This window comes from Phaethon aethereus (assembly GCF_964289735.1).
Source record: "Phaethon aethereus genome assembly, chromosome: 1".
Lineage (NCBI taxonomy): Eukaryota > Metazoa > Chordata > Aves > Phaethontiformes > Phaethontidae > Phaethon > Phaethon aethereus.
The window spans coordinates 95,869,544-95,885,502 of NC_138575.1; the positions used below are offsets into that span (position 1 = coordinate 95,869,544).

The following is a 15,959-nucleotide window of genomic DNA, read 5'->3' on the forward strand; positions in this document are numbered from 1 at the left end:
GGCAATATCAGTAATAGCACCAAATAATATTCCAAAAGTGAACTAAGAATTAAAAAAAAAAAACATAATCCAGCATTGTAAACATCATATGCATTGCTTTAAATGAAAGTAGTACCCGCTTTAGAATTTTTATCTTGAAGTTGTTCTTATCCCCAAAGTAAGGAAAATTAAACCAACATTTCACCAAAAGCAGACTGGGAACTCTTCTGATAATTCCTCACTGTCAAGAACACTCAGTTTGCAAGAAAAGTCATTGCCAGATTGGACTGATGGTATTTCCGGGACTCCAGATGCTTTAGACACAAATTGTGAAACTATCTGTGTTTCATTAAGAGCTGAAAAGAAAATCTGGGTTTGAAATGCAACAGGAATCTCACTGTTGCTGGGACAGCACAACACCCTACCCAGCACAAGTTGTACTGTTCAAGATGATGTAACTACAAACGCAAGCAAGATACTGAATGCTTAAAAGTCCTCTCTGTATTATGTGAATAGAGAAAGATATGCAGCCCAGTGTGGTGGCAACAGGATCCAATATCTGATGGTAGACAGAACTCCTAAGAAACTTCTTCTTTTACATTTTCTGGAGTTTAAATTACACCAACAGAAAAATGAAATTGTTACATGTTGGTATAAAAGACCCGTCCTTTAGCACTTTATACCAAAAATGCTTTCTAGCTGCTGATGAAGTGACTGACACAAAACAGTTCTTTAACAGGCTTGCCATTTAGACTTAAAAGCAAAACTGTCTGAAGGTGTTCACAGCAGTAAAAAGGAAGCAAATGGCAATGTGATGAATACTAAAATCCCACATTGCTTACCCATCACTGTTTGTGTGGTTTCCAAAAAGGATGAGATGTAGACTTGAGGACTAGTCCCTACGTAGCTAAATCAAACAGGAAAGTCATCCTGAAATAGGCAGTCTCTGCACAAGTGGTAACACTGTGGTTTTAAAGAAAAAAAGCAAGTCTAGATTGAAAGAATGGTTCATTACCTGAATAACCACATTAGTTTTTGGAGTTGTGTAGCTCCATAGAGCACAATAAATGTGAAGTAATTAACGTCTTCAAGAAATAAGGAAGAGTTCAAACAGGCTTGAAAAACATTGGCAAGTAAACATTTGCTAAAAACAACTAACAAACAAGCAATCAACTAAGCAATAGGTTTTTAAAAGAGATCATTAAGATCAGTAAGAGACCCATTCCAGGGGAAATAACACATAAACAAGTATTTCACTGCAGTCCTTATTGTGTGGCTGGACTTCACCTTCCTTTAGTTGAAAGATCCACTCTCTTCTCTCTCCCTTCCTCCCCACCCCAACACACACGCGCAAAACTAAAAACCAGAATTCCTTAGGTTATTCCAAGGAATTCCTTTAAATACAAACAACTGTACATGCTAATGGTTCTCATCTCATACCAAGCCTATGTCTCACGTTTTTAACTCTCCTTCAAATCTGGGACTTATCTTTGCACGGAAATTTTTATGTTGAATTCCAGATTAAATCAGACATGATTTTCTCCATTCTCCCAAACATCCTAAGTGTTGGGAAACTGATCCCTCTGGTTTGAAAAGAGTGCACTGTAACTTTCTTTAGAGGCAAAGCATGCAGAATAAAGAATTGAACTTGGATGTGCTATTATATCACTACATAGACAACCATTTCTGAAACTTTATGTTAAGGCACTTGATCATAAGTTATTGCTCAGTATGAAAGATGCATTAATGATAAAGACTGATTAATACTTCTGAAGAATAAATGCATAAAACATATCTCATTTCCATTTCTTGATTTTAAGAATGTTTAGTTGGAATCTGCAAGCTTTACCATTAACCTGCAATTACAGGCAGTTGGACAGCTACTAAAAATCTCCTGTCAAATACCCATTGAGTCTGCTTTTTATTGCAAGGGAGTTCTGGAAACAACTAAACTTTGGATAGAATTGTCATTACTGAAAGGAAATTAAATACTTTTTCATGCAGGGACAGTAAAATAAACAGAACCCTGAGCATTGATAGAACTGCATTTGTTCAGTGTCATTCTGTAAGGCACTGGTAAGTTTTAGTTTATTTTCTAAACACAGGAAGTAGAAGAATCCTAAAGAATAAATGTTGGCAAGGAAGAACAGGAAAACTATAGATTATTATATATTAATAAATGCAAGTAATTTATATGTCAAGAAAATACCATAATTCAACCAGTTTAATTTTACTGGAGTCTGGTATAACAGGTTTCATGAGTGTCTGAAAGCATCACATCTACCAGAGAAGCACCAGCTCAAGAGCAATTTGTCACAAATATTTTCTTTAATTACAATGTTATGCAGTTTAGTTTAAAAGTTGTTCTCGAGCAATACAGCAATAGATGTGATAAGCACGTTTTTAGTTCTATTAGCCTTGGACCTGTGCTGTTTCACTTACTGGCAGCTAAATGTCTTAACTTGGATAACTGCTTTAAATATATTCAGATGAAAGGACTTAAGGGTCCATTCTCCACTATTTTGAAGCCTACATATTCATTGCTATTGATTCTGTTATTTCTATGGGACTTACTCAACACTTTCAACCATCAGAATAGTTTCATTCTGCGATTTAAACAAAACTTACATTAGCTTTCACTCTTATCCATCTGCAGTATTGCAAATTAAAAAAAGATTGCTATTGTGTGTAATAAGACATACCAAAGCCTATTATCATCAAGCACAGCAATACAGACTTGTAAATTATTAGGAGTGTAGACCAAAATTAGAAGAGAGCATTTACTGTTTTAGAGCATCATACAAAAATTCCTTAGTCTGGTATTTGAAAGAGCAAATTAATTATGACAGTTCTGTAGTTATTCTGATTCATGTTAAACTTAACTATCAATATACCAAAAGTATGATGACATGTCTGTGAGAATTTCTATTTAAAATCACATAGTATTTCAAGTATTTAATTTCAAGTATTACCAGGTACAGGTGATGGCATTTCTTGGATGCTAGATGTTTCAGATCTTGAAGAAATGTGCTGCTTTTCATCAAAAGCTGAAAGAAAATCTGGAGTTAAAAACAGAAGTGACTTCAGAGCCACAGTATTTGGGCAGCAGCTGTTGTCCAGTTCAAGACAACACTGATGTGAGGTCAAGCAAGATGGCAGCAGCTTTAAAAGATCAGGTGTGAAATGAGGAGTTACATAAACACTAAAGCTGGTATGAAATAAAGTAGGGTCAACTCTGGTATCTCATGCCAGGTACAATTCTTCCGACTGGCCTTTTTTTTTTTAAGTACCTATTCTTTGAAAGAAAATTGCAACTACCAGAAGAAAATTAAAGGCAACATATGCTAGCAGAGGTTTTTTTAAGACTGCTACTTAGTCAGTGTGATAAATTATTTTTCAGCTTTGATTATACAGAAATGGTTGAGTTGAGAAGGGGGGGGGGAAACAAGAACAAAAAAAAGCCTAGCATCAAGTAATCCTCAAAGTAATGTGTCTGAATAAATCTTAGCACTGTCCACAGCCAATGGAAGTGAAGGCAAGTGATGGAAAAGCTAATGGAATTATATGCCATTTACCCATCATGCTCCCTCTGGTTTCCATGGAGGGATGAGACGTGAATTTCAGGCTTGGTGCCTGGGTAGCTAAGATCAAATATGAAAACAATCTTGAAACAACGAGTGAAATCAGCTTCAGGGCCTTTATTAGCATATCTGAAAGGTCTAAATTTATTTTAGATTTCTTGTATACACACTTCTAATTGGTATTTGCAGTAGCCTACCCTGTTCTTTGTCTTGTGGCTTGGTTTTTTTTTTTGTTTGTTTGTTTTGGGTTTTTTTTTTTTTTCCTGATACATAACATCTAATTTTGAGGCATTTATTACAAGGCCAGCTGTCTGTGTCTGATTTTAGAATTCTATCCAGTAGCAACAGCTGACAGCGAACCTCTTCTCCCCTACATTTTAGTTTGGATGTTCCAGATTAGTCTTTTAAATAAGGAACTGCAAATGCTTAATCTTATTTTGATACAGCATGCCCTCACATTAGAAATTAAGCATAAAGTTATCAAGCAGGGCTAATTCAACCTAAAACATCACTTTATGCACACAAGTTGGAAAACATATATCAGCATGGAAAAAAGCCTGAAGATGACCTCTTCAGGCAAATCATGGAGTAAATTAATATCTCAAGTTACAAGAAGCATTGTTTTATTTGCACACAAAAGCTCACTACTGAACAACAAAATTAGAAACTTTATCATTTAGATTATAAACACACCTGATGCAATGTGGGATACACATTAAATCCAGCTAGACTACCTCTTTAAAAGTCATGGAGGAATGCTTCACTGCATTACAAAAGCATGTGGTATCAACATAAAGCAGTAGACAGTCTCTCTTCACAGAGAGGCAGGAAAATTTGTCAGAATCATTAATATTAACCTAACCACACTATATATGTGTTCTGTAAAACATGAACTGTTGAGAGGCTTTAGAATTTATTCTAAAACCTGAAAGAAAAGAAACTAAAGAGTAACTTTTCACAACCAGATGTCAGTAAAAGAAAATATATTGGTGCTTGTCTGAGAAATTATCATATGAGATATTAAGAAAACATCATAATAATTTACCCAGTTCCACTTCACTTGAGTCAAATATAACAACTTACAAGGGTATTTGAACAGTTACTGTAAAAAGAACAAGCCAAACAAATACCACGTTCAGCTTGAACCTGTCAAATCACAGGTAAATCTTTATGACAATAAATATTTCTGTAATCACAATTTTGAAGCAAAAGATTTTAGGGAAATTACACTGCTTAAATAGAGTATTATGAGTGATCAAAGTACTGTTGTTTATTTATTTATTTAGAATAACTATCCACTGATGGCTGCTGGTAGTTATACTGATTTCAGGGAATCTGTCGATACACCACTTTTGCAAAATCAGGACAGCTGAATTGGGGCAGGGCTCAGTATCAATGTAAATGAATAATTATAGTACAAATAAATACACGTTTAACCAAAGTACAAATAAACAAAGACAATCTGAGTCATCTCTGTCCTTAAAACTTCCATAAAAATTATAATTTGTGTGTAATATGAAATTACAAAAAAATAAGCTATAACTGTAATACTCCACTATTCTCTGTCATGATAATCCTAAAAGCCTACTATTTCAATATTGTTATCCCAAATGCAGCAATACATAACCTTCTTCCTGTAATAATATTAATCCCAAGGTAAAGAAATGTAAATTAACAATACGACCAAAAGTATAAGGACATTTCTTGTGAGAATTCTTAAACTAATAAAATTACATTTTCAAGAAATGCTATTACCACATCTTGTTGATGGCATTTCTGGAATAGCAAATGTTGTGGATCTTGAAGAAATAGGCTGTGTTTCATCAGAAGCTGGAAAGGAAATCTCTGTTTTAAAAGTCACAGTGGTATCAAAGCCACTAAAATACCACAATACCTAGCTGGCAGAGCAGTTCTGTGAAAGGAAACAATGATACAAATAAAAATCAAGACAGTCAATAGCTTGAGAGTCAGCTGTAGGATGACTGACAGAAGAACAACCAAGCTGCTGTCTCCTACGGTATGGATACAACATGAGTTTGATCAGGGAGGTATTCTCATTTGTATCCTTTCAAACAGCCTAGGTAGAGAAAACTGCAAATGAGAACTAAACCTACATAAAACTGCTTACATTAATATATGAGTATATTCCTCAGTTATTCAGTCTGAGCAGAATGCTTTCTACTTGTGAATAAAAAGAAATAGTTGACATGAGTTCTTATTGCACAAGAAACCTGAGACACACATTTTCTTTAAAGATAATGACTTCTGGTGTTACTACAGTCCAGAGCAGTGGTAAGAAAGTCGGAACTATACTGCAAGTATGTGCTGTTTACCTATTGCTATACATCTGGTTACCAGGTAAGAAACAGATGTTGATCAAAGCCGGTCTATGGGAAGCTAACAAAACAGCTAACAAAACAGAGAAAGTCTTGAGATACCACGGCAGACAGTCTTCACAAAGGTGATATCAAAAGCCTTTCCTGAACATATTCAACAAATTCATACTTTGCCCAGGGATCGGATTTTCCCTGCAACTGCCACAAAGTTACTTTGATATAAACATGATTATTGAGAAAGACGATCCTTTGGTAGAAAATGGCTTTAAAACATCTTTATGTTTTTATGACAATATTTTAATGAAAACACAAATGCAAAAAAATCAGATTCTATGATTTTGATATGCATAATTATGCATCTGGCATGAAAGAAACACGGTCTATTTCTATGGGCAGTGGTATATGAAAAACTAAAGAGTAGTGCTCTTGATGTTAAGAATACTCTTGACTGATTGAAGTTGAAGGTCAAGTAATAAGAAAACTAAGTAGCCCAATTCTTTACATTGAGAGGGAATGCTGTGGTAGTTCAGACAGAACATGCTGCAGAGAGCAGTAAAGTCACACTTGACTAGCTGCTAAAAGTTTTCCATCTAATGAAGATAGTTTGATTTGACTGAAATGACCTTGGATAAAATGGAGTTCTCAACTTTGAAAGGAAACAAAAATATTGCAATCATGCAGAGACAGGGTAACTGTCAGTACCACCCATGGAGTATTAACACAGCTGCATGATGTTTGTGTTCAGTGTGAATTCTGTAATAAGATAAAAGCTAAAACTTTTCAAAATTTGTCTGTGATGAGAAACTAAAAGAACACTGACCAAAGTTTAAGAAATAACACTAGGGAAAACCTGAACAGTGTATATATGTTGTAATAAGCTAATCTCCAGATGACAAAAAACATTAATGATCATTTATCCAATTCCACTTCACTTTGTCAGATGTAACAGGATTGAAAAGTGCTTGACTAGTTACTGTAATGGAGAAATATGTCATTTTCATGTGTTAGAATTTCAGATCATGTTGTCTCTCACAAACACATTGCTAACAAATTCACTTTTTCTGTAGCTATGTTTACCAAGTTGCACTTAACCAATACAGCAACAAATGCAAGAAGCTGCCCATTTAGTAAGTTTTAGAATTATTAAAATGAAAAATCATCATCACTGAGCTTGAAAGGAACAAAAGAAAAAAAAATACAGCTGTTTCACACTGAAGACTTCAAGGTCTGATAAATCACTGCTTTGTACCTTGGGCAGCTACTCATCCCTGCACACAGTTGATAACCAACCAAACTGACAGCAGAGCAATTCAGCCACCTCTTCTACTAATTCTACACCAACAAAATAAGAGTACAAAAGTGCAAATGAGTGGAAAACCCAGGCCTGAATTAATTTTACATTATTTGAGATTTACAGTCTACTTTAAACATCAGTCCTTCCTGAGACTCCTAATATTGTGTCTGTACATTTAGCAAATGTGGAGCATCCACAGTCCCATGTTTCCCTGTAATCTGTGCATGTTCAATAGTTCTATAAATAAAGATATTTCAATCGGGTGATAAGACATGCATCTTTGACACACAACAATAGCACTTACGTCAGTGCATTCAAAAAGATTAATGCTCATTGCCCTTGAAATACTGAAGAGACCACTTGTAAACGTATCAAGAGAAGTCAAGGAAGTGGCTTTAACTAATTTTTTACTCAGAAGCCAGTTTTGTATATGGTTGCTTTGTTGTCTCAGCATAGAATACTGCAGAATCAAGACAAACGATTTTAAAATTGGTCCCCAGAAAGAGAATGATGTTTGATATAAGGATGTAATAAAATATTACTTGCTTAAATCATCCCAGCCTGAATAAAAACACACATGAGAACCTCACAGCAACCCTCTACTTTTTTTTATGAGCACATGCTGCGAAAAATCTCATGCTCAAATACAAATGAACATATTCTTCCTAAAAAACTATTTCATCCATAAATACACAGGGAGAAATAAATTATTAGCAGAAATAACTGCAAAAATAGCTTTTAATACTAAAATTCTGTATGGCAGCAGTTTTTGTAATATTAGAGACTACTTAAAAAGGTTTTAACAGGAAATAAATTTTCAACCAACAAATCTCTTTAAGAAGTGCCATACTGGCTAAAGACAAAACATTCCCTCCCCAAAGGATAATTGTTACATGGACAACCCAAAATTCATCAAAGCTCTACAATTTCCTCTCATCTGCTAAATTCTGCCCCACTCTCCCCTCTGCAACCCTTCAGTAATATGATACTACCCCAAAATAGTCAAATGATATCAGGATCGCTTACTTGAGGCTAGAACTGCTGAACACTAGCAATTATTACACATAACATGAAGCCTTAATGAAAAAATGAAAGACCACTGCAGGCAACATTAAAAAGACAGGACAAATAACAAACATCGGAATAGTACTACTTAAATATAAAAAAAAATGAAGGATTGGAAATAAAACAAATGTCATTTACCAGTCTCTCGCTCTGACATTTTTGCAGATGTAGATGTTTGGGGAGTGGAAGCAATGTGAAGGAAGTCATGTGAGGCTGGAAAAAAAATTGTGGCTTATTATTTAGGAGATACATGAACCATCACACCACAGCATCATCTGCAACCATGGACTCGATGGTTAGTGTCAAAATAAAAAGGAACTGAAGAAACATAAAAATATATTCTGCAAAATAAGTAAAATTTTAAAAAGAAAAAGGTTAATGTGCAAAAATGTGTGAAAAAAGATTAATATGATGTAAAAAATGAAATTGAACATCACAAGTAGAAAAGAAAAAAAATTCCCATGGGATTAATAGGAATGTAAGACTGAAAAAGCTCAAGAACACTGGGAAAGGAAGGCAAAGTGAAAGCAAATTTACAAGATGATGATACTGAAAAAATCAAACTAAAAAAACTGGCAAAAATAAAAGAATGCAAAAAGTGATCCAGACAACATCACTAGACAAGGAAAGAAAAACCCTTAGCCCAACCAAATTTATATGTTTTGTAATAATTATAAACATCTGATCTCTCCACTATAAAAATAAGGAACCTAAGAAAACGCCTTTAGTTAATGCAAGGCAAGAAATGTAAGTTCCCTGGAAAAGACCCTGAAGCGCATGACATATCTCAGTTGATATGAAAGCAAGACTGCTACAGACAAAGTGCCACAATAACACTTGTCGTGGTTTAGCCCCAGCTGGCAACTAAGCACCACGCAGCCGCTCGCTCACTCCCCCTCCCGCAGTTCCTCATCAACAGTTCCTCATCCCAAATCCAAAACACAGTCTCACACTAGCTTCTGTGAGGAAAACCAGCTCTATCCTGGCTGAAACCAGGACAACACTGCAAGTCACTTAATATGGTTCATGACACACTTGGACTTAACTTCAGGTCTGTAGGCTTACCAGCCTGCTCATGTACTGCTTTGTTACCTCACGAAGTAAAACATACTGCCAGGTCACAGAACTGGTCTTGTACACCTGCCAATGTGCAAGCAGCTATCGCCACAAGCATCTCCGCCCCTTGCTGCCAAGTGCCATGTCCAATGCCTTAAGTAAATACGGCTTTTCATGTACGGCAGTTTCATATCTACACTTAATGATTCACCTCAACGCAGGCCCAAGACAAATAACAGTTCGGCTAAAAGCTCAACATATCTCGGGACAATTCCCATCTTGCACTGTTTCCAGATCTGCAAGAAATATCGTTACCGAGTTAGGTCGGCAGCACAGCCAGGCACCAAAGGCTGCCGGTGTTTTGAACCTTGAAGAAACGTGCCGTGATTCAAAAGCTGAAAAGAGCCATCGCTCTTAAAACCCTAACGTGACCTCAAAAGCACTAGTAGAGCAGAGCGTTCCCGCTTCCAGGTGACAGCAATGGAAAGGTGTGGCCAGATGACAACTGGCCACCTTGAAAGTCAGCAGTGAAGCAACCAATAGCTGCACCCCTGGACCAGGAAACCCTGGTGGGCAGCTGAACTGCAGTGCCGTCCTCTTGTGCCAGTCCAGCTCAGCCCAGCTGGGATTTGCCTCTTAAGAACGCCGTCGTATTTGACTGTGTCAGACCAAGGAAGACCTGCTACCAAAACACAAAGAAGCAGGGGAATGGCAGCTGAAGACAAGGTGCGGTAATATGTTTTCTATGCAAGCTGTCACTCAATCCCCACAGAAAATGCTCATCAGCGATGGAAAAAGCATGTGGGATCAAACAACAGAATTGCAGAACAAGTGTGCCGAGTGCTTCAGCAAGCCAAGCTGTACCAACAGGTCTTCATACTCTCCATGGAAGATGACAAGGATGCCAGGCGGTGTGGGGTGGGAGGTGTGATGGGGAGCGAGAGAGAGAGGAGAAAATTAAGAGAGAAGATTTTTTTTTTTCTAGTTACCCATCACGGTTTGCTGGGTTGCCAGGGAGGAAGGAGTGGTGGACTTCAGCCTGGGTCTTCGAGTAGCTAAGATCAAACACAAAAACCACCTTCAGGTCCTCAGACAGGCTGCTGTTGCATGGCTGTTATCAAGATAGAGCTATAAATGCTCCCCACAGAAGCATGATGCTATCTTTCAACTGGCATAGGCAGCCCAAGGTAACAGAGTAAACCTAGAAGGAGAACCTCAAAAAAGGCAGCAGAAAGCTATACAAATGGAGCAGTTTCTAAAAAGGAGACATAAGGGACCAACCTCATCATGGACCCACTTTTCAGGACATCAAAACATCAGAACAGGCTCATCGCTGCAGAGAAAAGCATTGCCAAAGTAATCAACATCGGAAGGGAATCATTGGCTATTTACCCATCACAGTCCTTGTGGCTTCCAGTGAAGCAGACGAGGTGGATTCCAGGTCCGGCCTCTGGGTTGCTACGGTCAGACATGGAAATGATCTTGAGATATCTGCACGGTCTTGCCATGGCAGCACAAGCAGCACCGGTTCGCAGAACCCCAAATGTCTGTATCTAGGGCAACACATGCCTTTTCCTGGCAGTATCTTGTGACTCAGTGACCAAATCAGCAGTCCACTGTCTTGCCATGGTTGTAACTAACGCAAGACTCAGAAACTCAGTAGCTACGTGGCTCTCCATCAGCTGAAAAATGGCTAAATGACTACTTCACCAAACCACTCCTTACATATTGTTGAAAGATGCCAACAGTCATTGCAGAGGGAACATGGGAGCCAGAGAACCACCTTTGGATTCAGAGTTCATGATCTGATCTCACTTTTCCCTAGAATCAACCAAAACCTTCATTCTATGGGTCAGAAATCTCAGTCCCTGTCACTAATGAAGTGCAGTGACTCTGTTGAGAAATGGCTGCAAACAGTGATCAAATGCAATTTTTCTGCAGAATTCTAGCACATTTTTCAACCACTGACACTTGTACAGTCCATCATCCCACTGTAGAACGAAGAACAAGTGACCACCAAAGTGACTTTCTCATACTCTCTTACTCTAGTTTTGTACAGAGAAAATGCACAATCTAATATATAAACTATTGTAAAATCTTGTCTACATGTACTCATTTGCACTGCACATGTTTGCCACACCATGGGCTTAACTCCAGATGTAAGGGAAGAAAGACTGTTGGTGACAGTTTTCAAACATGCACAAAGATGAAGAAGTTTGTGGTAATAAGGAAATGGTGCCTAGTGATTTCTCTGGGCTTTTTTGCTATTCCTGACCTTTGGAAACTGAAACCCTTCTGTTCAAGTTGCCTTCTGTGTGAAGCTTTTCTATCAACATTGAATGACTCACTAACCAAATCTGTAACTGGCATTTTCCCATGGTTAAAAACTCATGGGGTACTCTTAAGAACAGCAGATAATGCTTTTTCCATCTATGGAGAAGCTTTTGCATCCAATGTACAAAAGGACCAAATTTGACATGCTAGCACTCATTCAACCATTCCAAATAAAAGGCCTCCTTATATATATACAATCCTTCACCAAAAAATGGACAGCCCCAAAGGACAATCTAGCTAATCATTTACAAACGTAAGAAAAATTAATCTTATCATTCCAACATTTCATTCCAGATTTCTCAAACGTTGCAGCAGATGCAACTGGTCTCTCTCTCCAGTTATACTTTTACACAGAGCAAGTCAGAATATACCCTCCATTTAGCAAAGCATTGTTTTGTCTCTTGAGAGACTGCCTAGATGTCAGGAGAACTACAGTGAAGAGAGATATCATTACCAGCTGAGATTAGTGGCATTTCTGGCATGCCAGATGTTGTGGGTCTTGAAGAAAGAGGCTTCCTTTCACCTAAATCTGAAAAGACAATCTTGTTAAAAGGCTTAACTGCCTCAGAGCTACTATGGATAGCACAGGACTCAGCAGACAAATATTACATTGTTAAAATGGAAGCACAGGGAAATTCGCTTGGAAATCAGTTAGGCATTGCTGTGTCTCATGAACTGTTAGGCTGGTGTGGAAGTCAATGTGGAAACCACGTGACCTAATTATTCATACTAATGAGAATTCTTATTACTACATAATAATCTTAGCACATTAAGAATTGCAAGTAGTAAAAAAAACATGTTTTGATCCAGAAAACAGTCAGTGGGACAGCCAATATAAAGCTGTCAAAACAACCTTTTCACAGAAATTAAATTACACAAGAAATACATGTTAATTCCCTCTCACAGTTAAGTTCTCTCAGCACAGGAAAAAAACTCCAAAACTGAGAAAGGCAGGACCACAGCTGGGAACGTCAATAATGAGAAAACCAAACCCAGACAACTAAAGGGAACCCACCTCTATGCCCCTGATCCTCCATCTACAAAGATGAATGGTGCGTGCAGATGAGAATCTAGTTAATGGCAGCAATAAGTGGTATGAATTACCGGGATGGTGACGATTAAAGCAGTGCAAAGCTTCTAAAAATAGCAGCAAGGATAAAAATGAAAAGAAAATCTTTACAACTAGATAAAGTAATCTTATCAATTTTACCCAGTGCTGTTTCTGACAACCGAGGTTCTGTAGTAATTATAGGCATGGATATTTCCAACTCAGTAGTATCTCTAGCTGCAGGAAAAAAAAAGTAAATACACCTAAGAAATAACTTCATGTAAATAAATTAAGAAGGAAGATCTGGAGGAGACAAATTTCACCTTCCACTGCTCTGCAGAGTATTTTTTAAATGATTATTTATTTCTTTACAATATTAGCCTTCTTTTTTCTAAGTATTTTAAATACCCTCACTAACTGCTTAGCTGAAGATGTTATTTTCGTTTTCTCATGTGTGCAAATGTTCATAAGTGTTTGAAAAACAATGTATATATATTTTTACATTTACTTGCTTTAAACAGCACTTGAAAAAGCAGTTCTACAACTTATACCACATAGTTCTATGACATTAAGAATTCTTCAGAAAATTTAGGAAAAATTATTATTACAGGAGATTAAAGTCTCTTGGTACCACTTCATTAAGTCACTTAGCTCTATGCAGTTTCTCCGTTTCGACCATTTTTTTTCCAGTCAGATTTGGTCCCAGGTAACCCATATAACAGAATGAACTAGCTTGCTTTAAAATCATTGCCTGCGAGTAGGATGCTTTATAGAACAGTGCAACAAAACTGAACTCTTGAAAACTGTATTGGGATGTCAACAACCAGTAGGTTATGCAGCAAAGAACTTAGTAAACTACAGCTGCATTGCACAGAGTAAAGTTTTGGGCAGTGAATTGCTTTCCCCTCCACCTCCTCCCACCCCTTCCTCATTGCCCTCACCTCTAATGTACTTCGCACGTTCATGTCTAAGCAATGCTTAAAAAACTTAAGCATCCTCACATATCAAAGGCTACAGGGAAAACAACAACTTATCACCAAGGATGTAACCCAAAGTATAGCTTAGTTAGAAACGTCTGCCTGAGAAGTGTTTACTTTCTTATTTTAAGACAATACATAGGAAAATTCACAGCAAAATCTATATGGATGTTGAATAACAGACAGAAAAAAATAGAGAAAGAAAACAATCTTATAATTAAAAAATATTGTATCTTACTTGACTGTAACAGTCTTAAGCTTTGCAAAATTTAAATATTTTCCTGACACACTCATTTGATCAATACTGCTCTGTAAGCTAGTTGCAGTCTTGCTTTAAACCTGTGCTGTGCCTGATCACAGGAATGAGTATGCTGTTACAGGATTTGAAAAACTAACACACAGGGCAACACCCAATGCAAGCAGTATGGAATAATTGCCTGAAATCATCAACATGGAAACAGTAATAAAATTTTCAGCACCAACTAGCCAAACAAAAGGGTATGCTTCTGAAATAATATTACTATAATTTACCAGTGTCTGGTATTTCTGAAGCTGTGAAAGTTTGGGGAGTAGAAGTAAGATGAAGAAAGTCATGTGAAGCTGGAAAATAAAAAGAAAAATCATGCTGTATTGTTTTGAAGTGACAAGAACCATCATGCAACTGCATCATATTCCTTTATGAGCTGAAGAAAATTTTAGGCAATATTTAATATATTGTGTTCTGCAAGAAAGGTAGACTCTGAAATGTACAATAACCAAGTATGACTTGAAAACAATTTCAAAAAAAATGTGTTAATGCACAGACACATAATGCAACTAATGACCAAATCTTTAGCAGAATTGCACAAAAAGTAGCTGAACTACGGAGTTAAAAAGGAGAAATAAAAAGTTACTCAAAAAAGGACAACAAATTATAAATAAAAATTAGCAAACTGGGACTACATGGAATTTTTGTCTAGAATTCCAAGGGTCAAGAAGGAGGATATCCTTGTGCTGAAATTGGAGAAAGAAAAAGGATGAAAAAGTAGGAACTGTACCAAATGAAACATACACACTGTCTTTTGTCAGACATGTCAATGGCTGACAGTTGCAATCAATCTCCCTTTTACTAGTGGATTTCCTTCAAAAATTAATTTCTTCCAAAAACATATGCATCAGGCATTACACTACTGGCATGCTAATCAAGTGACATCTTTCAACTGGTTCTCATATTCTTTTTTTTTTTTTTTTTTTTCTTCTTTTGGATAAATGCCAGTGACCCCAAGTAAATAACTAGTCTTATAAACTCATCTATAAAATCAACACATCATAGACATTTTCTAAGGACCAACTAGCTAGTGTCTGAATCTTCAATGTCATGTTTTTACAGTGCCAATTTTGAAATCTGGGCACTTAGAATTATGTCTATGTTTATACAGAAAGGCTAAAAGAAGAGCTACATTTTCAGAAAGTGTTGGAATTTCTGCAGTTTCCATTAATTTCTCGGGACTCAGCAAATCAGGATACTCCACTTACAAAACTCAGATGTGGACAAGCCTATTTAAATTTAGTATTTACTGTAAATCCAATTTAATTTTAAAGCTAAGAATTACATTCTGTAGCCAACTACAGAAAAACCTTGAAACTACTAATTCAGTATTTCATGTAAAAGTTCATAAAGAAACCTGCTATTTGACACAACACTTTCATACCTGCAGTTATTCTTCATTTATGTCAAACTGAACAACCTATTTAATGAGAGGCACTATGGTTCCTCTGAAAAATCCTAACTGTCAAGAGGATTAATCTTATGAGAAATCATTACCAGATCTGGTTGGTTGCACTTCTGTGGTACCAGATGTTTTGGATCCTGAAGAAACAGGCTGTGTTTCCTCAAAAGCTGAAAAAAGAATCTGAGCTTAAAATGCTGAGAGACCTGTGACTTAATGGATTAGCATCAAATAGCTTAGTGAAGGCTGTGCAATTCCATATGAGGCTAATGCAAAGCTAAGCAAGATGGCAGATGGCCTGAGACATGAGACAACGACTGTGCCACAGCAACAGGAGATGATGGCTTGCAATGCAGTCTTCGGCCTTGAAATTTGAGTTCCACAAGCCCAAAGTATTCTTATCAACAAGGAATTTTATCTTACTAAATTTTCTGTGATAAAAGCTGCAGCTATAGGAAAAGAAATAAGCTAATGATGAGATATGACAACACTGTCTTTAAGCAGTTTTTAAGCCAGTAAGAAATAAGTTTTTCAGCTGGTTACAGAAACACAAGAATGGTGAATAAGCAGCTCTCTGTGA

The 15,959-nt window shown here is 36.8% G+C and overlaps 1 protein-coding gene across 1 annotated transcript in view; it reads right to left on the bottom strand.

Annotated features, from left to right (window-relative positions):
• The window catches only part of ABI3BP (ABI family member 3 binding protein), a gene marked incomplete at its 3' end in the record, with an annotated part of 169,208 nt that overhangs the window by 79,819 nt on the left and 73,430 nt on the right, over nt 1–15,959 (bottom strand). Inside the window, 10 exon segments of the mRNA XM_081996262.1 lie at nt 5,316–5,390; nt 6,814–6,831; nt 6,834–6,869; nt 8,394–8,468; nt 10,301–10,366; nt 10,704–10,769; nt 12,100–12,174; nt 12,856–12,930; nt 14,202–14,270; nt 15,475–15,549. Coding sequence (XP_081852388.1) covers nt 5,316–5,390; nt 6,814–6,831; nt 6,834–6,869; nt 8,394–8,468; nt 10,301–10,366; nt 10,704–10,769; nt 12,100–12,174; nt 12,856–12,930; nt 14,202–14,270; nt 15,475–15,549 — 630 coding nt within the window.